This window comes from Pyxicephalus adspersus, chromosome 3 (assembly GCF_032062135.1).
Source record: "Pyxicephalus adspersus chromosome 3, UCB_Pads_2.0, whole genome shotgun sequence".
In the NCBI taxonomy this organism is placed as follows: domain Eukaryota; kingdom Metazoa; phylum Chordata; class Amphibia; order Anura; family Pyxicephalidae; genus Pyxicephalus; species Pyxicephalus adspersus.
This window is the reverse complement of record NC_092860.1, coordinates 17972182-17994187: the sequence shown is the minus strand read 5'-3', so window position 1 is coordinate 17994187 and position 22006 is coordinate 17972182. Positions and strand designations below refer to the sequence as shown.

The 22006-nt window shown below is 39.3% G+C and overlaps 1 protein-coding gene across 2 annotated transcripts in view; it reads right to left on the bottom strand.

Annotated features, from left to right (window-relative positions):
• Positions 1–5027: 5027 nt before the first annotated feature.
• Positions 5028–22006, bottom strand: part of KIAA1755 (KIAA1755 ortholog) — a 49678-nt gene continuing 32699 nt past the window's right edge. For both annotated transcript variants that reach the window (XM_072403748.1, XM_072403749.1), the window contains 7 exons: positions 20539–20628; positions 19267–19488; positions 14005–14175; positions 12543–12720; positions 10877–10990; positions 8377–8619; positions 5028–5476 (listed from right to left, as the gene is read on the bottom strand). In XM_072403748.1, coding sequence (XP_072259849.1) covers positions 5322–5476; positions 8377–8619; positions 10877–10990; positions 12543–12720; positions 14005–14175; positions 19267–19488; positions 20539–20628 — 1173 coding nt within the window. In that variant the 3' untranslated portion in view covers positions 5028–5321. The remainder of the gene's footprint in view (positions 5477–8376; positions 8620–10876; positions 10991–12542; positions 12721–14004; positions 14176–19266; positions 19489–20538; positions 20629–22006) is intronic.

The window sequence follows — 22006 nt, the reverse complement described above, 5'->3', positions numbered from 1 at the left end:
GAGTGGGATGAATTTAGAGATTTTTACCTAAGTGGAAAAGTGGAAACTCAGTTTTGCTTATTAAGCTGATTAAAAGAAATTTGCATGACCTACTTTTTTATTATATTAGACTGTGTGTTTTATTGTGTGTCTTTTATTGGGTGTGGGTGGTTTAGTTTTCGTTTTGTTTTTTTGCTTTCTGTGTAAAGTTAGTTGAGAGTTGAGAAAAAGGTTTGTAACTTTGTAAAGCCACCTAAAGTTCATTGGACCCAAACAACACCTTAAAGAATGACTCATATGGGTTGTATTTTATCATATGTAGCCCCCCTTCATCAAAGTCCCCCTAATGCCTTATAGGGGTAACCATATGGCAAGACCAATGGATCCCAGCATGAAAACAACTCCTTATAAAAACCAATTGGAGTGTTGTGTGTTGGTTTACAGAAGCCCCCTTGGTTATTGCTCTAGGGGATGGCATTTCCTTCAGTACTCTGTCAGCAAATTTAGACTGTGTGCAAATCAGACGATCTTTTTATGATGACTTCACGATAGCCAGTTGCTGAATCCATGCAATGCCAGCAATGTGGCTTTTTCAAAACATATATCTGTTCTCCTGGATACTTACATCTACTTCATTGCTGCTCACTTTACAGGAATCCTTAGCCCATGCAGAATGCGGGTCTTCCCTCTATGTTTTCTGCTTTCCTAAACTTTCTGGCTGTATCCCAACTCCAGCCAGAGCCTCCCTATGCCAGGAGTTCCTGAGAGAGATCATGACACTAATTATTAAACTTTAGTTCCATTTTAAGGAAGTTGGTATTGAGGGTAGGGGTGGAAGACCACACGCTAGCTGGACTAGAGGGGCTTATCCAAATGGCTTCTTTGGCTGCGTACACACATGCAATAATTATTGTTGGAAACGAACGACCAACGAACAATCGTCCGATAATCTTTAACAAAAAATGTGCAGAACGACTGGCCAACGACGCCGATGAACAAGTATTGTCACTGGAAATGAACGACCGTCCTGGCGGATCTGATTGGGCGCCGATCCTTCGCAACCTATAGTGCGTACGGTCGTTCAGTGATCGTGGATTGTTCTGCAGTACACTTTCTCTTTAATGTCACTTCCTGCATAGTTCAAATGATCGTATCTGGTGTGTGTACACTATTGGTGGATTATATTTGAACAATGATATTGTTACAGTATGTACAGAATTGTGCACAATACGATCAATCAAAATAATTGTGCATAATCGTTGACTCACCATTTTTGACATCTGAAGCTAGTTGACATTGGTTGACAATCTAAAGACTTCTGGCAGAAGTCTTCCAAGTAGAGAGATATGCTACAAATAAAAACCAGAAAGTTTCTGTCCATTCCCTCTGCCAGAAAAAAAGGTTGTGACTAGAATAAGGCCCGCGTACACACTTCCAATTATAGTCGTTGGAAAGGATCTTTCACAATCCTTTCCAATGAATATGCACTGCACGATGCATGAACGTGTGCTGTACATACAGCACCATTCTGCTCTATAGAGGGGGAAGGGGGAAAAAGATGGAGCAGCACCCCGCTGTGTGCTCTCCCTTTCGTTTCCATTAGGATCATTCATCGTCCGTGGATCCGCCAGGACGGTCGTTCGGACGATGAACTACGCACACTGTACACACTTCAGATTCTCGTCCGATATAGGCCCTGCGCCGATTATTGAGCGAGAACCATTGGAAGTGTGTACGTAGCTTTAGGTATCATCCTTCAGATAGAGTCTGATTGATAGTTACAAACACTGCACTTTGTAACATTGTTAAACATCCTCAATGTTCGTGTTGGTCATGGATCATATGATCCAGGCTGCATAGGTTGTAGATGACACGAGGGACATGTTTTCTTTTATTCACAACTAGTAAGAATTTCATTGATGAAAATAACAATAGGATTTGGTAATGCTGACATATTATAGGAAGTGATCATTGGAAGTGATCATTGCAATGATAGGATATTGCTGAAATTTGGACTTAAATAATGAAATACAAACATTGTCATATGTGGATATTAGATCTTTCTTTCATAAATAAATATTTATTGCAACATGGAGAAAACCTGAGGTTTAGATCGCGGGACATATTACAACCTATGTGCAATATAAACAGTGCTATAAATAATGAATTTCCCCATTTGATAGCACTTACATAAATTGCACATTCTGAGGACCTCGTCAATCTGAAATATAGCAGTTCTTTCTAGAAATTTTGCAACATCCTTCCATACTGACTCAGCATGACCATGAGCCTGACCTCTCTCAGACCACGACCACATCCCGAAACTTTGCATTTTGCTTTTAGTGTTAGTGTTAGTGTTAATTTATAAACCCAAGGTCAAAAATACAATTGTGTAATATGTTGTAGTGTATCTGTTCTTGTGGTAGTTACATTGGATAAATTATTTTATTATTGTATTTATTTATTTTTTTATTTTTTTTCCTGCTTCCTTTCTGGAGAAGTAGCATTGTCACCCCACAAAAGCACTAAAAACATCTCCTGTATTCTACACAGAGAATGGTGATCAATGATAACTGATATCAATGCAGACAATGCAGTGAACACAGTAAAGCCGCATACACACATGCAATAATACTCATTGGAAATGACCTTTCACGATCCTTTCCAACGACTAGCACTGCACGATGCATGAATGAGTATTGTACATACAGCACCGTCTTGCTCTATGGAGAGGGGAGGGGGAGAGCGACAGAGCGGCACCCTGCTGCGCTCTCTCCCCCTTCCCTTGTATTAGGATCGTTAGTCATCTATGGTCCATAGATCCGCCAGGACGGTCGTTCAGACAATGGACGACTGGCGCTGTACACACACCAGATTCTTGCCAGATATTGGCCCTGAGCCGATTATGGGGTGAGAACCGTTGAACGTGTGTACGTAGCTCAGGATATCAGCTCCCCGATGTTCTGGCAGACTGAACAGGTATTTATTTGTATCAAATGTGGTAAAACTCTTCCAACAGTAAATTTATTAGACCAAGGAGAGCAAACAAGAGATGTCCATTGCTACAATTTTTATTCACTTTACCTATGCTAATCCACAAGTGCAGCAAGTATATTCCTGAAGCCAAAGAACAAATATTGATTACTGAAAAGTGCTAACTACATCAGATGTTATATGTACTTTGTACATATTCATGTATCTCATCAACCAAAATCTACTATATGTATTCACTCTGATTCTTACCACCAGACAGGATTTTGTTTTGCAGAAGGGAGAGGTGCTGTCCCTTTTGCAATAAACATACACATACACAATGCCAGGATATGATGGGTGTTGTGCATGAGCTACATCATTCCAGCTTGAGCAATCAAGATGGCCAAAAATTGGGAACCCAGAAAAGAGTTGGGTGAAGATGGACAAGTGAGTATATTTTAAAAACATTGTATTCAGGCAGATATCGTTATTTTATTGCAGAAGGGACATTGTCAATCCCATCTGCAATAAAGCGCCTGCCTTGTAGCAATTTTTTAATGTCAGGGTTTAGTTCTGCAAAAGATGTTTACTTAAATCTCAACATGTACTCTATTGGTGATTAATGATCCTAGGACTAAACACCTGCTGTGGCCCTTATGAAGGTTTTCCTCTCTTCCTTTTTTAGTTTCTTAAAATTTTAAAGCATGGAGAATTCAAAAGCGAATGAATGCCCAAAGATAACAGGCAAAATTCTCAGGAGGACGGGAACACAATGGAATACCTAAAGTTAAAGTATCCAAGCCAAGTACGAAGCTAGGGGCTCACTCAACCCACCACATTACACCTAAGAATAAAATACATATTTTCCCCAGTCAATTTGCCCTTTAGCTTGGAGGGTGTTAATCTGGGGTGCTCCCCCCTGTAGCTCATCTTTCCTCCATAACTGGCTTTGTTCTGCATGACGTGTTTGTTTTAAAATATGTTAGTTAAAGTACTTCTAAAATCGTTCAGAATCTTTGACAAGCAAATTTGACTTAACCTGCATTTGACCTGCTTCAAGTGGGTTTTTATTCTCAAAGACTTATTTGGAAACACAAAATACACTTGAAATGGATAAAGACCCATTGACATTGGCACTATTTCTAAGTAACATCTTCCATAGCTTCCTCTGTCTGGTGTCGTAACATTTGTAAAATCCCTCTGAAGGTCCTACATATGGGCAGAAAGTGAAGAAAGACTGGAACTACAGGTGTTTTGAATGGCAGAAGAGAGAACACACGTGACTGATATTACCTTATCATGTTCTCTTCAACTGCTTCCAATTAATTTTCATGCACAGGCATACATACAGTATATGTACACCAATACTATATACTACATGTACTATTTGGTCAAACATTGGAGGAGAGTGGACAACTGACCATCACACCTACCTATATATACATTCCAGATATATCTATACACCCATCTTTGTTGCAGAGTTGATTCATTTCCAAAATAGGGTACTGTCAATCCTACAGCATTTTCTGTTCTAGCTTATTTGTTCTTCTGTGTACAAAGACAACTTCATAAAGCTGTGAGAAGAGAAGAGACTTGGTGGCCTGCACTGACCTCAGCTCTACTGAACACCTTTGGGATAATTTGAACTCATTTCGAGAACCAGGTCTGTCCAACCTCAATTGTATGAAGAAGCTTGGTAGCCTGTACTTAGTCCTGAACTCAACTTTACTGGACACCTTTGGGATAAATTGAACTCAAATTGAGACAGGCCTTCTCGTCCAACATCAGTGTCTCATCTTACAATTGCTCTTCCAGCTGAATAGTCACACAGATAGACTCTAATTCCTTTGAAAAGCCTTTGCTGGAGAAGGTTTGTGTGTGGGGGGGGGGGGGTTAAGTGCATATAAATACATGGTTTAAAAACCAATGGCCAACAAGCCCAATGAAGGTTTGATGGTCAATAGACGTTTGACTTTATAGTGTATATAACAGTTTATAAAACATACTGTACATGTAACATTCATAGTGTATACGTGCAAACATTTCCAAATGTAATAAAAGTGAAAAGCTTTTGAGATTTGCAACCCAGTGCAAATGACTCATTTATTTAATCAGACATTTCAGACTCTGAGAGACCAGATAAAATGTTCCAAAATAAATACATATAACTGGCTAAGGGCCGCAAAAGAATTTCTAAACAGCTCTTCAAATGTCATGCAGCAACATGGAAATTAAGGATTACATTGGTATACCGTTCCAGTGTCTACTAGAACATCACAAATGTATTTACATATATCAGTCACATAAATAAAACAAATGAGTTAAGTAGACATTTGGATGAATTGCCAGCGCTCCCAAGTTCACTGAACTCAATGGATGTTGTTTGCCGGGGGTTTATCCATAGCATGATGAGTTCGCCAACAGTCCAAGGGATAACACATGTTATTATGGCTGAGTGGTGGGTGGTTGGAATCTGGGGAGCTGAATCCACTTACACTGCCCTCAGAAGAGCCAGAACTGGCAGCTAAAATACACAAGAAAAGAATCGGTCAGATAATTATTGCATACGGTAGGCATATTTTCACACACAATTAAATAAACTGATTTATTAAGCTTCTATGTTTTATCCCTTCCTGATTCTTCTAAACCCCTATTATTATATATGTTCCCATTATTTCCTTATGAGAAACCTCATAAGGCACTTAGTCTTAGCAAAGGCACTAAACCTTCACTAGTCTATATAAAATTAAGAAAAGTCTTGATTGGAGGCAGCCTTTACAGATAAGGTGCCAGGAGGAATAGACATTGAGAGGTAGAGTGCATTTTAATGCAAACATATCCACATTTCATGTTGAGCCTCCATGACTGAAAGAAGTGAAATCCAATTAATGAAAGGAGTGGGATAGGGACGGGATCAGACTCGAAAAGAAAGAGCTAGATGACGATGGTCACCCAGCCAAGCAATGGCTATACATCTTCCAATGGCTTACATCTTCTTGACTACAGTGTGTATATAATGATATATAAAACATACTGTATGTGCAACATTCATAGAGAGGGTATCCATGCAAACATTCCCAACAAATAACAAAAGTGAAAAGCCTTTCAACTACTGAAAATGACTCATTTATTTAATCGGATATTTCAGACTCGGACCGGATATTCCAAAATAAATAACTATAATTGGCTAAGGGAAGAGAAAGGATTTCTAAACAGCTTTTTAAATATCCATGCAAACCACCCCAGGCTATGCTTACATTTGAAAGAACTGAAATCTAATGAATAAAAGTGATGGGCCTGGAACAGTCGGATTCGGAAAGAAAAGGCTGGATCAACTATTCTCAATCAGGGTTCAATGAAACCCTGGGGTTCCTCCAGAGATTCCCAGAGATTCCTTGAGCTGCGACTGACTGTCCCCCTATCTGATGGTGCCTGCATAGTTTGGGGTCTAATGCCACAATCATGACCCCAAAGGATCTTTAGATTCGTCTATGAGGATTGACTTCGGACCATCATAGTGAAAAGAACCTTCACAATCAATGTAAGGGGAATCTTCCCAAAGAATTTATTTTATTAGGGGTTCTCCGAAATCGGAAACTTATTTTAGGTGTACCTCAGGAATAAAAGGTTAAGAAAGGCTGGGCTAGATGATGATGTATGTTCTTGAGCCAGGAAATGGCTGTACATCTTCTATCAATGACTTGCTTTAGTGTCTAATGTGCATTATGAGAAACTCACAGGGCTCTATTATATGGAATCAGATATTCCCTTAAACGTTACCTGGGGGGAATCAATTGCCAATGCAGCACATGGACATGGAACATGGGAATGTTTGTGGTAATGTCAGATTCACTGTTTTATAAATAGAGCCCACAGTGTGCAGTGAATAAACTATTTCAGTACAGGAGAAGGAGCCTGTACAGTTCTGCAAGGCTGAAGGTAAGGTTAAAGTTACATTTAAATGGAATGGCTGCATGGCCAATAATCAATTTTTTTTGCAATACATATGTAATTTTTAAGGCACACCTCTGACACCAGTAAAGATCCAAGAAAAAGCCATAATTACATTGCCCTTAAATACAGAGCTTGCATAATGTTTTGAGTGCGCATCTATAAAATATGTTCCAGTCTTGTTTGCCTGATGTTATTATAGGTATTTTAGTTGTTTATGAGTAATTCTGCAGGTGCAAGCTATTCACTATTTATACTGAATACATTCTGACAGTGTTTAAGAGTTTACAGCTGTGCTAAAACCTTGGACTCTTTTACATTACGCCTTTGGACTCTTTATATTTTACAATGAGTGCTGCAAACCACAAAGCCTTTATGTACTAGAATAGGGCTGTCCAACTCCAATCCTCAAGGGCCACATAGAGCCAGGACATTTTTTTGTATCCTTGTATAGCACATCTTACTAAATTACTAAAAGTAATGCTAAACATGTGTGCAGATCTCGGCCCTCAGGGACAGAAGTTGGACAGCCATCTACTAGAACGTGAAAGGTAACACATGATTAGTTATAGGAAAAAAAATCAATTTTTCTGTCCTACAAGTTGCATTCAACTGGCCAACTCTGCTTCCAGTTTTCTTCCAGCTGTGAATTTCAGATGACTCCACTAATATTGTGAAAATATGCATACGTTGTAACGCTAAAGAAAATATATCTTATTTCTTTCAAGTCAAGTCTCTTTTATCTTTCGAGCTACATTCATGTCTAAGCAGTTCCCAGCGGTACAACACAGCAAGAATCCACAGGGAAACTGCAACAAACACAATTGTCATACAAATCATCCCTCTGCACTGCAGTTGTGTTACAGTAGATGCAGGATGAGTCAGTTTACTGCATGAAAATGCATTTTGGTGTTTAAAAGAAATTTAGGAAAATAAAAGTTTGGCTAAAGCTGTTTTTTTTGCTTAAAGTAAATTCAAACCATAACTGAATCACATGAAGGGGTAAATTTAAAAACAATTCCAAGCAATTCAAAGAAAGATAAATGCTTGTTTATATGTTGTGTGAATTATAAACTCTATGCAAAGAGTGTCCTGGCCGAGGTTACTAGACGTTCCTCAAACTATAGCTGATGGATTTGATGACGCTTGCATAATTCTAGGGTCAACACCACTTGGTAGAGCTAGTTTCATGGGCTCTAATAATGTTTTTAGTTTTCTATAAAGATGATATTCTGGCCACCACTATAAGGAGAAGGGGGTTTCTTTCAATTTTTTTCCCCATTGAGCCCCAATAAATCGATTTTAGCAGTGGCTCCCCAAGACCTGATAGTCAGCTCTGCCAAAGACAAAAGCAACATTTGAGGGGTTCAACATTGCCACTCCTGGCTTTACAGAATTTCAGAATTTTTATTACATTGGTAATATTTTACACATTCTTTTGAACGGCATGCAAGTGGTCATCACTTTACTCACTTAAAAAGACATTGGCCTCCTTTTCATGGAGGGGTTCTGCCCTACAGCATCTCCAGGGCATGTCTGATACCGGACAACCATGCTGAGGGCTGAGAGATCCGCGCCCAGAGGAGGTGGAGGAACAACCGCCTAGAGAAACGGCACTGCTAGCGCTGCTCCTGGAGCCCACTGACATGGAGCGGAGTGGAGGAGGCGATGTGGGGAATGGTAAAGCAATGGCTGGAGAGGAATGGAGATTTTCATCTGGGAAAACAAGATAGAGAAGATTAGTAGATGCAGCAATATTTTACAATGTTTCTCAAGTTCTCCAACACATCATGATTTACAGAAGTCCGCAAAGAATCAGAGCCTTGGTAATGACTAAACTTGTAAGGAAATAAATCACTGTTACATCTTTATGCTTCAAGGCGCTGAGTTTTCCGTCATATTAAAGGCAGTAGGACATTTATTAGGACATGACATTTTAAAGAGAAACGTCCTCCTCTTTAGAAATAGATAAAAAAAGTAAAAGGTTTTTCCCTGAAATGTCAGCTCTTACTTGTTCTATTAGTAAAGTGATGTGAGACCTTTTCCTTAAAGTACAGAGATTACCTGGTTTCTTTGCAGGAACTTTCACTGTCAGAGAGCAATCCCTCCACTACCCCCTCCATCATTACATCACACAGTAGTAATGAGGGGCCAGTGGACCCACAACCATGTTGGATGCTAAACGTCTATCAGTAGTTATCTTTGTTCACAGTGACAGGCAAGTACTAATTAATTGCTTTGCAGGGCTTTTTTCTTTATCTTTTTAAAAAATCAACTCTTTCAGAAATGAAAGAGAGTAATTGACTTTTTGTTTCTGAACGGTATAATTGGTTGGTCCTTGCAGCCTTAAAACTCGCCCTTCCTGTTACCCCAACAGTAACCTTTACTGTAACACTGTAAACATTATTACTAATCCTCCCTGTAACCCTTATAATATCCATCACTGTAAGCATAACACTTACCTTCACACGAAACCTAACACATCCCCACTTTCTCTATAATCCTAACATCAACCTTTCTTGTAACACTAACCCTACTTTTAGCTCTACCACTAACCCTTCCTGAGTCCCTTACACTTATCCTTTCTGTAACTCTAACAATAACTTGCTTGTAACCCTTACATCAACATACCTTGTAACTCCAACATTCTTTTTAGCTCTAACAATACCCTTACCTGTAGCTCCACTACTAAGCCACCTTATAACCCTTACAATAACCTTCCTTGAAAATCTATCCTCCCCCATAACCTTTACTTTACCCCTTGCCTTGTAACATTGACCTTACTTGTAACACTTATGGCTCCCCGTACATTACCCCTGGTTTTGTAACTCAAACTCCCTGTAACCCTCACCCTATATCTAGTTGTATCTATAACTCTAACCCTCTCTATAACTCTTACACTAACCCACTTGCTACTCTAACACAAGGGTTCTGAACCGGGGGTATCTGTACCCCTTGGGGGTATGGGAACCAAATGCTTTGGGTATGGGACTGGATCTCTGGGTACTGGTATTTATTTTATTTATTGTATTAATTTATACTTTAATAAGTACATTAATAAATCTAAAATCAAAGTGGAGAAATCAACTTGATGTGTCAGATTGCAAGTAGCTTTGTCCGAATCTGTACCCCGATTCCATGCTTTGATTGCACAAAACCAACAGCAAATATCTCACTAGATTAGTGAAAGTCTGTGGTATATGGAAGAGATATTGAAAAAACTTGCACATTTAAGTTTGATTTTTTTTTTCTTTTGTCAAATACTCAACTGTAAGAAGTAAAATTATTGGTTTATAATCTGAAATAGGTGAATCAAAGTTATATTGAAAAATAGTTGTAGCTGATTGTATATTTGTCATTTTTAATTTTTTATTTTGCTTTTTGTAAATAAATACGATAAAGTTATCAGTGCTTATGATTTTATTTCATGTTCTCTTCCTAGCGATCCATATATAAAGTACAGTAAATTCAAGTTGATGACATATTTGGAAGGTATACTGGCAACTAATATAAGGAATGGGGATGAATATTTAGACAGTCAAAAAAAGGGGGTATGGGACCATATTGGACAATCCATTGGGGGTCAAAAGGTTAAGAACCCCTGCTCTAACACCTTCATTCCCTTTAACCCTTACCCTAACCCTCCCTGTAACTCTAACATTACCCTCTCTGTAACCCTTACACTAACTTGTAACTTCAAAATGATCCCTCCCTGTAACTTTTATATTAATCCCCTTTGTAATACTAACACCAAGCCACTGTTCAATCTTAACACCAGCCATCCCTAAATTAAACCTTTGCCAAAGACCTAAGCCAAAAAATCACCCCCAGCTAACATAAAATAGGGCTAGGGTGGGAATCCCCTCCTAGGACAATGCTATGTCATACCAGCACAGCAATTTGACCACAGACTTGAACTTTTAAACTAATAAAACTTTTAAAATGTAAAATTTTATTACTCAGTGCACATTACCTGCAGCTCCGGTCAGAGGAATGGACCTGCTACTTATGGCTGCTTCACTTGGCTGGATGTCAGTGAAAGGTTTACATCCCAGACCTGAGAAGGCTCGCTCCTGTCTGCGCATCTCTGTGGTACAATAATGCAGGAAATTAGTAGCTTCAGAATAAAGCAATGTAAAACAAAATGTCCCATTCTTAATATAAGCCTTGGCAAAGCAAACTGGACATATGATGAAAATAAGAAGATCATGATAATTGTAATAATACCATTATTGAGCACTGCTGTGGAAATGATCAGCCAATAGAGAAAAACAGGAAGCTGAAGTTATATTTAAATCTCAGAACTTAGAATGTTGAGTTTGCCTCACCAATGCCTACCTTTCTTGGTGGTCCTTTCATGTAATGCGTGGCCCCAGTGACCAAATAGGAGGCAATGACAAGGTTTTACCAGTTGAAATGTACATATTTCTACATCATTTTGTATTGTACGTAACTGGATTGTATGTATTATTATTATACAGTATTTATAAAGCGCCATCATATTATGCAGTGCTGTACAAAGTCCATAATCATGTCACTAGCTGTCACTCAAAGGTGCTCACAATCTAATGCCCCTACCATAGTCATATGTCATTAATACAGTATAAGGTCAATTTTTGGGGAGAGCCAATGAACCTAACGGCATGTTCTTGGGATATGGGAGGAAACCTAAGCAAACTCCATGCAGATAGTGTCCTGCCCGAGATTTGAACCTGGGACCTAGCGCTGCAAAGGCCAGAGTGCTAACCACTGAGTGCTGTTCATGTATATGTTCATGTATATGTATATTACAGTTCACACAGTGCTAATGGAATTAAGGGTCATTGAAGAACACTGATACCTAACGTCAATAACTCATACTAACCAACCAGATTTAATTTACAGATAACTGTATGGTAATATTAAACCTCATATAGTGTTTTATATTAAGTGATAATAATAATAAAGTGTATGCATGGTATGTAATGTGAAAATGAGCTTTACTGATATAATATCTAATGCTGCTTTATCTGGTTTTCTCCAGACCATTAAATTCATTCTTGTTCTGGCATCATCCATCATCTTTTTCCTGTAGTATGACGCTGATCCAGACAATACAATCATGAAATCCTGGTGTCTGTGCAGTTCTTAGCTTTGTTCACAAATGTCTGGCAAGGATCAGCTCATACTGCAACGTATGACCTGCTTTAATATTGCAATCTAATAATACTGGAGATACAGCAGTCTTATAGCATTATTTTACAAGCCCGTATAATATATAGGAAATACAGGCTTGTAAATTCCACTTTAAAAAAGAATCAAATTGATTGTTTTATCCAAAAAGCCTGGTAATGTTTGACCATGCTGACTACACATTAGTCTGCCCAATTTGCTGAGTTGTCTTTTTTCCTGCTAATACTGCACAGTGGGAAATGGCGTAACACATACCAGTATGCAATTTACAGAGCTGAATTGATAATGAACAATGCCTTTAAAAAGCATGCATTGTCCTTGGTGACATTAAAGCAATCTAAGCTTTCAGAAGGCAATAATAAAACTGACAGCTGCTCAGCATTATGAAAAATGCTTTATTTCACTAAGATCGATAATATGAGCATCATCATTATTTCTATTGATGTGCAGCAACAAGCAATGTTCACCTCGGTTTTTTATTGCCTGGTCCCACAGAATTTTCTGTATGTCCTCAGTCCAAGCTTCTTTAATATCGGCAGATGGGGCCTGAAAAGTGTATGTGTCCTCCGATTTCCTCCTTCGAAACCAGATTTCAAAGCAGAGTCCACTGCCACCTAATGTGTGCGTCAGGCCGATTTCCGAAGTCTGAGAAATGTCAGAGATGGAAAATTTATTATCAAATGAGCCCCATACATCAGTTATTCCCTCCAGTATCTGGCATTGATCTCAGTGTCACAACCTTTTTGTAAAATGTATAAAGAACCCACCAAGACACATGAAAGCAAAAAAGCATAAATAACTCACCAAGAACCCTGGTTAGCAGTAAAAACCTTCTAATACCTCTCATTCTAATACCTCTCAAAAACTAAAAGAAAAAAATTTAAACGCCTAACTTATTGGGCTCGGTGGGCCCAACACAAGAAAAAGGAATTTAGCCTTACCTATTATGGCTTCAGTTCAGATTGGAAAAAAATGCATTTTACATTCACACAATGCAACAAGCACTGGAGTATATCCACAACACCAGCATGAGCTTTGCTATGAATGAGCCAACTGACCCTAAAATTTAATCCTTCTCTTATCTAAGCCTGAAAAAAACTTTTCCTACTTAAAACTTTTAATACCTAACCTTTTACTAGAGGTGCTCGGAATAGTAAAATTCTAGCTCGGATCAATTCCAGCCGGATCCCTGTAAAATCAGATTGGATTCAGAAATTCCAAGTTGGAAATGGTATATTTTGTAAGAGCTGTACGGTCAAAGACAGGTTTGGTAGGGTCAGCCATTCCAGTCAGCGGCAGCATGGTCCAGCAGCTGGATTGGCTGATAACCAATGGTCATCTACCGGACAGTCCCAGCTGCCATCGTCCAGTGGACTACTATACCAGCCAATGACAGGTAGAATGAGCAGAAGGGTGTCCCAGTGCAAGAAATACAGTATAAATATAATCTCTGTTAGTGGTGGATACCTTAGTAATCCAGCAAAGCTAAACGACAATGTGTGACACCTGTACTGATTTTCAACTAAGATGATCACAAATGATCATGGCAGCCAGCCAATAACTAAGCCATTTTTGATTGATCTATGTTTGATTCAACAAAAATGCAAAATGGTTTAAAGAGTATCTAAATGATTAGATGATGATGAGAAATTAATCAGGAATGGCATTTTTTGTCAACTGGTTAACCATAGGAATCACAATCAATGTTTGCATCACCACCATAAATTGGGTATAATGGTGGAAATAATTGTAATACCCTAGAAGTATTGAAAGGTACATCCAATACCTGAAGGCTCTGAAAGATTGAGTTAAAAGGATCATAATTACATCAATTGTGAACATACGATAGAGAAAATTGCATAGTATATGCCTGGTATTACTGGTTAAGAGAATGCTCTGATCAATGGCTCCAGGAAACGATATGAATACCTTGAAGGACTGTTTGTACACATAGATTTCCCTTCCCGAGGCAGTTTTTTTGGTTTTGCTGAAAAGAATCAGGTCTTCAAAGAGGAACACCCTCCTCAGGCACTTTCTCTTTCTGTAGGAGATCACAAACTCCCCTTGGCGTAGCAATCGGCCTTGTTCCTTCAGGTTAACCTATATAAGTGAGCATGACAAAAACGTGCATTACAAAGGGTTTAAATATAACCCAACCAGGTGAAAAAAATATATCAGACATTTTCATCTTCTCTAAAGGGAAATAGGGTGATCTCTGAAATGAAAACCTTTAACAATAATTGTTTTCATTGGCCTTGAACTTGTCACATGGGTTTTAAAGGCATAAAAGAAATGCAGGGACTTCTATTTCTGACCGCCTTCTAAAATTTCTAGTGGCCTGGTTAAAATTTTGATTCTCTAGCTACCATACTTTGTATGTGACTGACAAAGTATGAAGGTCTGGGAAGTCAGAGAGAATTGATGCTTTTATTCATCTGCAATGAATGAGCATTCACAAAGAACGGTGTGTTAACCTGGGATGCTGTATGCGATCATTTGCAAAATTCAGCCAACTGCAGAACTAAAAAAATCACAAGCCTACTAGTCATGCATGCATGGTTGTGTGCAAGATTGTTCAATCATTAATGACATCTGTACACGTGATCAAGGATAATAGATAATTGCAGGACAAACAAAGCCAGGAAAGATCTTCATTCTACAAATGAATGATTGTGGGTGAAGTCAATGGATACTTTTCTAACAAATCAGGGGTCAGTAATCTTTTGTTATTAGGGAACACTGTGAAGTTCAATGTTTCTCATCCACAGTTCCTCCAGAGGTTGCCAGGGGTTCAATACGCAATGAGAAATTTGGAACTCTCTGATCTACTTAAGAGACACCAATAATGTTTTTGGCTGGGGTGGTAGAGATGATGATACGCTTTCCACTGGCCAGCGATGTAATGTACTGTGATCTGTTATAGTAGAGGTTCCCTAAGACCTGAAAGTTATTTCAAGGGTTCCCCCATAATAAAAAGATCAAGAAAGACTGGTCTGTCATGTGTGTGTACATAGGTTAAATATTGATGCCATGGGGTCAGAATAACATCCAGGAATCTAGTACTTCCTTAGATGTTAGTAAAAGGAATCAAAGGGAGCTGATGACTTTTTATGGTACTTTAGTTTCTTTCATTTCCTTTACTTTGTATTTTCTTTTTGTTTTTTTTCTTTTGCATGTATTTCATCATTATTTGTGTACTTTTGCTTTATATTTTTCATAATTCCACCATTTTGGGGCTTTAAGTTTAGTTTAATTGCCTCGGATCGGTTTTAGTGCAGTCGGCTAATTAGTTTAATAGCTCTACTCCTTATTAAAGTTAAACTGCATATATTTATAAAACTCAGTGCTGATATGTAATATTTTAAAGAGACCCCTTCACATTTTGGCACCTTCCAAGTTTTATTCACCCTTCAGTGCTTCAAATTGTAGACAGACATTTATACCGCCTAGTTTTCAGAAATTATATGAGAAAAAGAGCTGGTATATCCAGTAATTCCAGAAGAGTAAAATCCCAGATCCCTATCCTTCAGAATTGCTCTTCCCTAGTTAGGTTTCCTCTGCCACAACCCCCAGCCCAGCCCTGAAAGCTTGGTTGGCAAGGCCGGGGTACCATGATGGAATCTGGAAAGGCTCCATAACAGTGATGGGTTTTGTTGGGCACCACTAATGCAGAAAATACCCCAACACTCATCAGACAACCTTTGATATAATAATAAGAAGGGTCTTTTTAAATAATAATAAATGCATTTTTAAAGCAGTTTTCAGAGTTATTCTTATTTCATTCTCTTGTAATCCCAGCAACCCAACTGGGCGAGAGAGGGTATGGGCTTTGGACTATAGCGTACTATTCAGATTAACACTGTGAGCTTCCGGGAGGAAAAAGGTAAGTGGGTGAGAAGATGACTTATTAGCATTCTGTTATCTCTTCACTGTCCAATCAGCCCGCTAGGGGTGTGTCCTGGACCAAGATGTACAGCTTAACTGTAATGAAGGTCCAGGCCTTGCCCTAGTTTTCTGGCATCTAAGTAGTACCTAAATAGTAAAATCCTAAAACTAAACAGAATGATCATTTTTCTGGCAGGTCAGATGGCTCACATGCATATTTTATCTATTTGCCTATCATTCATCTCTAGTCATTTAAAATATTAATACATTCACAAACCAGAGCTCAGCACTGGGATATCATATCTCAGGGCACAGGGCAGGTCTGGCGGTATGTAATGCGCACAAAGGTCACTTTACGCTACGTCTGTTCAGCCGGCAAAGATGCTGATGTTGAGATTCAATGACAGGTGACATGTAAACGGTGACAAGAAATACATTGGTGGCAGGTGTCCTATTTTTGCAGCATGTGGTTGCGCTTGTTGAGAGACAGGATAATCTCAGAGCTGTTTGTACTAACATCACTAGCCTGGTTACCCCCTGTTGACCTTAGTTCCGCTCTCCCCGGCTGGGATTTGTCCATATTGTAAATGATGCTCTCCTCCAGCAGCTTCTAGATAATCCTGTACTCTGTCTCTGTCCCCCTGTGATATCTCTGCTGTGCCCCAGTCCATTCCTGCGTGTATGTGATTAATCTCACTCCTCCTCTTGTCTCCCTCTGCTGCGTTCTGAGCAGTTACTCTCGCTGCTCAATATGTCTCGCTCTCCCCGATGTCCCCTCTTGCGCACTGGTAATCCACTTTACCTCTAATAGCCATAAATGCTTTGACGCCGCTGATATTACATCTTCCTCGCTACATTTCACTGGGAATTTAAAACCTGTCTGTCACCTATCTGTTTCAATCTTTCAAGGGGATGTAGGGAGCAAATCCCACATAACCTTTTACTTCAAGATGCAAATTAACCACTGAACTGATGGGCTTATTTAAAGACACTTTATTTCAGTATTTAAAAATACGTAAATGCCTACTTTTATATATTATTAATGCTTTATTTTCCTTCATTGTGCCTTTTGAACTTGCTAGAAAATTTGACAACTCAAGGAAGAGTCAATTCCCTAGTACAGCCCCTTTCTTCTAGAATGTCATAGCCTTTTTTGGCCATTTCAGGGGTGGGCAGGAGCACACTAGGCCGGACTCTCACTCGAGTTCTGCCCTAATGGCTCAGCCCCCCACCAGGAACTTCCCCTCAAGGGAAATCCCTCTCCTCCACAATGCATGCAAAGGAGAAGGAACGTTAACTATTTACCCTGGCGGCAGAAGTGTTAACCCTGGCCGCAGTAAATAGAAAAGGGAGCCACAACACGGAGGCTCAAGAGCAGCATGCAGCTCCGGCGGCTCCGGTAATTTGTTCTGGCTTTGCCGCGGGTTGTCAGCCGGGATTAGACAGGATTGGCCAGGGGGCGTTAGGCCGGAAAAACTACTCTGGCCTAAAGGTCGGAGTTTATCGAACCCTATTCTAAAGTGTCTAACTACTGTCTGTGCTGCTCCAGTTTCTCTTCTCACCCTACACCTCTCCACCACCCTATTTTCTTTTTTGCCAGAAGAAGGAAGAAATGGGAATACTATAGAGCAGCCTTTCTCAACCTTATTACCCCTGAGGAACCCCTAAAATAATTTTAGGTTAAAACCAGTTTTGTGGGCCCAGTGAGAACATAGTAAATTAATTGGTGGCCAGAGAAAAGAATGCTCCCCTTTCAGTAGTAGATAGAATACCGCCTCCTGAAATTTCCAGTGGCCTGGTTAATATTTTGATCCTCTAGTTACCATTCTTTGTATGTGACTGACAAAGTATGAAGGCCTGGGAAATCAGAGAGAATTGATGTTTATAATGATCTGCAATGAATGAGCATTAACAAAGAACAGTGTATCAACCCGTGATGTTGTACGTGATTATTTGCAGAACTAGCTAGAGTTGCAGTTGTTTAAAAACGGTAAGCCTACTAGCCATCATGCAAGATTGTTCAATTATTATAAATAAGCCAGGAAAGATCTTCATTCCACCAAAGAATGATTGTGGGTAATGGATACTTTTCTAACACATGAGAGATCACTAATCATTTGTTTTTAGGGAACATTGGTAAGTTCAATGTTTCCCAACCAGGGTTCCCCCAGAGGTTGCCAGGGGAGGTTCCTCCTTCCTTCAGGGACTACATAAAAATAATACAATAAAGTCATGACCTAGAGTCATGCAGCTGGCACTAACAAATGGTGTTGGATGCAGAATTAACCAAGCTGAGGGCCAATAAGTCAAAGTTACAGGAGCCCCTAACAACTTCCAAAGGAACCCTGATCGAGAATTACTTTTATAGAATGTCACTTGAGTGTAATGTAATCCACCTGTCTCAGAACTGTCAATCAAGATGGTTGTAATGTCTTCTATCTGAGCTCAGGGCTGATAACTGGGACTGTTCAGGTTGTTGCAAATGCCAATTAACAATCCTTTAGTTTTCTTCCATGTGATTCTAATAGTACCTTTGTTGTATGACATATTTCAAATGTCTGGTATTACACTGACATTTAGCTATATACCTCTGCTCTGACAGGGAGAGTAAATAATTCATAATCAGGTGATTTTTAAAAGTTCAGAAATGCCCACATAAAATGGTTATCTTTAGAGATTAAACCCTAGGCAGATATTAAACAGCAATGCATGCATCATTTAGGTCAATCAGACATCCCATTTTCATATATACTGAGCAGATATATACTGACAAAAGGAAAAAAGCAAAAAGATGACTTCATTATTCTTCTTAACTGTATTATTAGCAGCTGAGGAATCGCTGTGTTATTTAATTATAGGAGACAGATTCTATATATGGTTTTTAATTTTGTATTTAACTCATCGCTATCAATTTACCAAGAACTGATCAGGACTCATCTGCTGCTGACCATGGAAGTCATGTTTAGTTTATATGGATGTATTAAATGAACACACTCAATGTACGACAGCAGAGCATGTCATATTACTTTCCACTGATCGTTCACTAAGATCTTCCTACACGCTACATTACCTCCCCCATATGTAGCAATGGCAGAGATCCATTCAACATGAAGGGTGCTAAAGTAATGTGAAGAAAGCAATCAAGAAAATGTAATTCTACATGATAGTATCCCAGCTGGCATGTATGCTTCAGGATGGATACCTTTTCATATTTAGCATTTCTATTCTTGACAGAAGTGTGATGTCATTTTGAGTTTGGTCTCTGAATACACAACACAAAGATGTCTTTTTTTTTTATTCTCTTACATCACAGTCTTGAATGTCGTCCATGGCAAGGAGATCATTTCCATGGCGCAGTTGGAATCGTACAACTTCCCGTGCAGCCCTTAGTTCCCCCTCCTGTGTGTTCTGTCCTTTGCACTCCCACTCCATGTCCTGCAGCAGGAGGCTGTATTTGCTGATGCGCTGAATAGGTTTTAGCAGGTAGGAAGAGAGATCCATCTTGTCAGCAAGTTCCTGCTGTTTCCTCTGTGAAGACACACAGATGTCCATGAAAGATAAATAATAAAGAACAAGTGTACCTAGCCAATGGATATTAAAGTGTACCTTCCACCATATGCACTAAAACCAGGGGTGTCAAACTCTGGCCCGGGGGCCAAATCTGGCCCCCAACGTCCATTTTTTTGGCCCCCAAAGAAATCCTAAATATGAATTGCTGCTGGCCCACCGCTGCATTAAAACAGTGCCACTACTACAATTCCCAGCATCACTCGCCGCTATAGACCAGAGGGCTCTCTGCCTATGTGTGGCCCTGCATTGGACTATTTTATAGACAGAAAAAAATGCCAGGAATTTTAGTAGCGGCGCTATTTCAATGAAGAGGGAGTTTCAGAGGCGAGCCACTCATAAGCCATAGGATAAGAAAAACCTTTTTGTTTCCATATAAAAAGGGTTTACATCTAATGAGAAGGAAAAATTTCCTCAATTTTTTCAATAAATTTCAAGGTTGGCCCTCGACTTTGTCTAAGTTTTTAATTTTGGCCCTCTGTGTATTTGAGTTTGACACCCGTGATCTAAACCATAAACTTTTTTCAGAATCACAAAAAAACATATTACTATTAAATGTATTAGATTTTTTAAAATACCTTTGATGCCCCCAATGCCTAAGCAAGAATGATGTAGTTTAAATGCAGTGAACTCACTTGTTGTGCATGCACGGTGGGTAAAAATGATATCCTTATGGATTGGCGAGAGACATACATGGGGGTGAAGGTGTGTAATGGTGTGTATTGGGTATAATACCATGTACATCTGCCACATACTGGATATGCACACTCACTGCTCCAGCAGGAGATGTTTTTTTCCACCGCATACTGCAGCAGAGAAAAAATATTTACAGAAAGTGGTAAAATAACTTGAATAAAGCTACAAATCTCGGACCTACCTGCAGATTATACTGCAGCTATCAACTTATCCTGGTCCAAATCATTTTTTAAGGAAGACCATGTTCTCATCTACCTTATAAGATGACATTGCCACCACATTGATACCCCCCTTCCGGAATTCTGCTTGTCATACCTTAAAAAATACAGCCCCGTGCTCTTGTAGAAGCCGATCAGATTGAGGTTTGTTCTTGCTGTAGAATGCATATAAGCCAAACTGGTCTTTCTATAAGAGATCACAAAGGATTATCAAAATTTACTTACAGAAGGAAGAGAAGGAATCTCAACTATACATCTAGAGACAAAGACAGTTGTCATCCACATAATATAGAAGGACAGATCCTTCCTGCAGCACCCAGATTTATTCATCACCCGATGAACTAAGTTAGTGCCATCTTAAAATATGTGGTGCTTCTGATGTGGTGCAGGGTGCTGGACATAGCTTCATGAAAACATCACAGAACAATTGGCTTTTAGAGGAAGTTAACCAAATATTAGAATGCATTGATAGGTCAATTTCAGTCTGAAGTAATTACCATTTCTGGGCAGGCTACATTTGCCTATATGCTTGGTTGGGACTTTGAAATAACTGAAATCCAGTTATTGAAAGGGATTGGTTAGGAACAATCAGCTTAAAAAGAAGCACTCTATATGACTTGCTGCAGTTTCTATCGCACTTTGGGCCTGATTTATTAAAGCTCCCCAAGACTGGAGAAGTTAGACTATCATGGAAGAACCTGGGTGATCCAATGAATGAATTTGTTAAAAAAAATTTGCTATTATTTGGCAAATGATCAGGTTTGCTGGATCACCTTTGATAGTCTTCTCTAGTCTTGGATAGGGATGAGCGAGAATTCTGGCATTTTCGCGAAAATTTCCTCGAACTTCCGATGGGTCCTCAAAATTTCGGCAAACCGATTTTTCTGACCTATTAGAAGTTCCAGGAAATTATTACAGGAGGATTCCCAGGGCTGCATTCATACATGCAGCCCTGAGAATCCTCCTGTGTGCAATCCCCGGGCACTAGAAGTTAATTATCCTGTAGTGTCTGGAGATCACACACAGGAGATGCCGCACACACGGAGATTAGATCTCGATCAGCGAATTTACACCGGCCGTTCTTGCTTGTCGCAAGATAGAGTTTAAAAAACTTGCTCGCTCATCCCCAGTCTTGGAGAGCTTTAATAAATAAGTTCTATTGCGAGAAGCTCACAATATAATTTTCAATACAGCAGTGGTGCCTGTACAATTTTGCAAGACTAAAGGTAAGGTAAAACTCAGCTTGCATTTCAGCAATATACTGTAATTATTCGGCCATAGATTCATAGTATACATTATCATAGTAAAAAGAGCTCTTCCTCTTGCCAATAGCAACCACTTAGTAAATAGTTTCAAAGTATTGGAAGATGAAATTCTCTTAAGGTGTTATGAGAAATAAAGAAATCTTTACATCTTATCATTTCTCGTCTGGACTATTGTAACATCCTTCTCGCTGGTATTCCACTAACCCGACTCTCCCCTCTACAATCTATTATGAATGCTGCAGCCAGACTCATCCATCCTTCGCTCCGCTCCTCTTCCGCTACATCTCTTTGTAGTTCTCT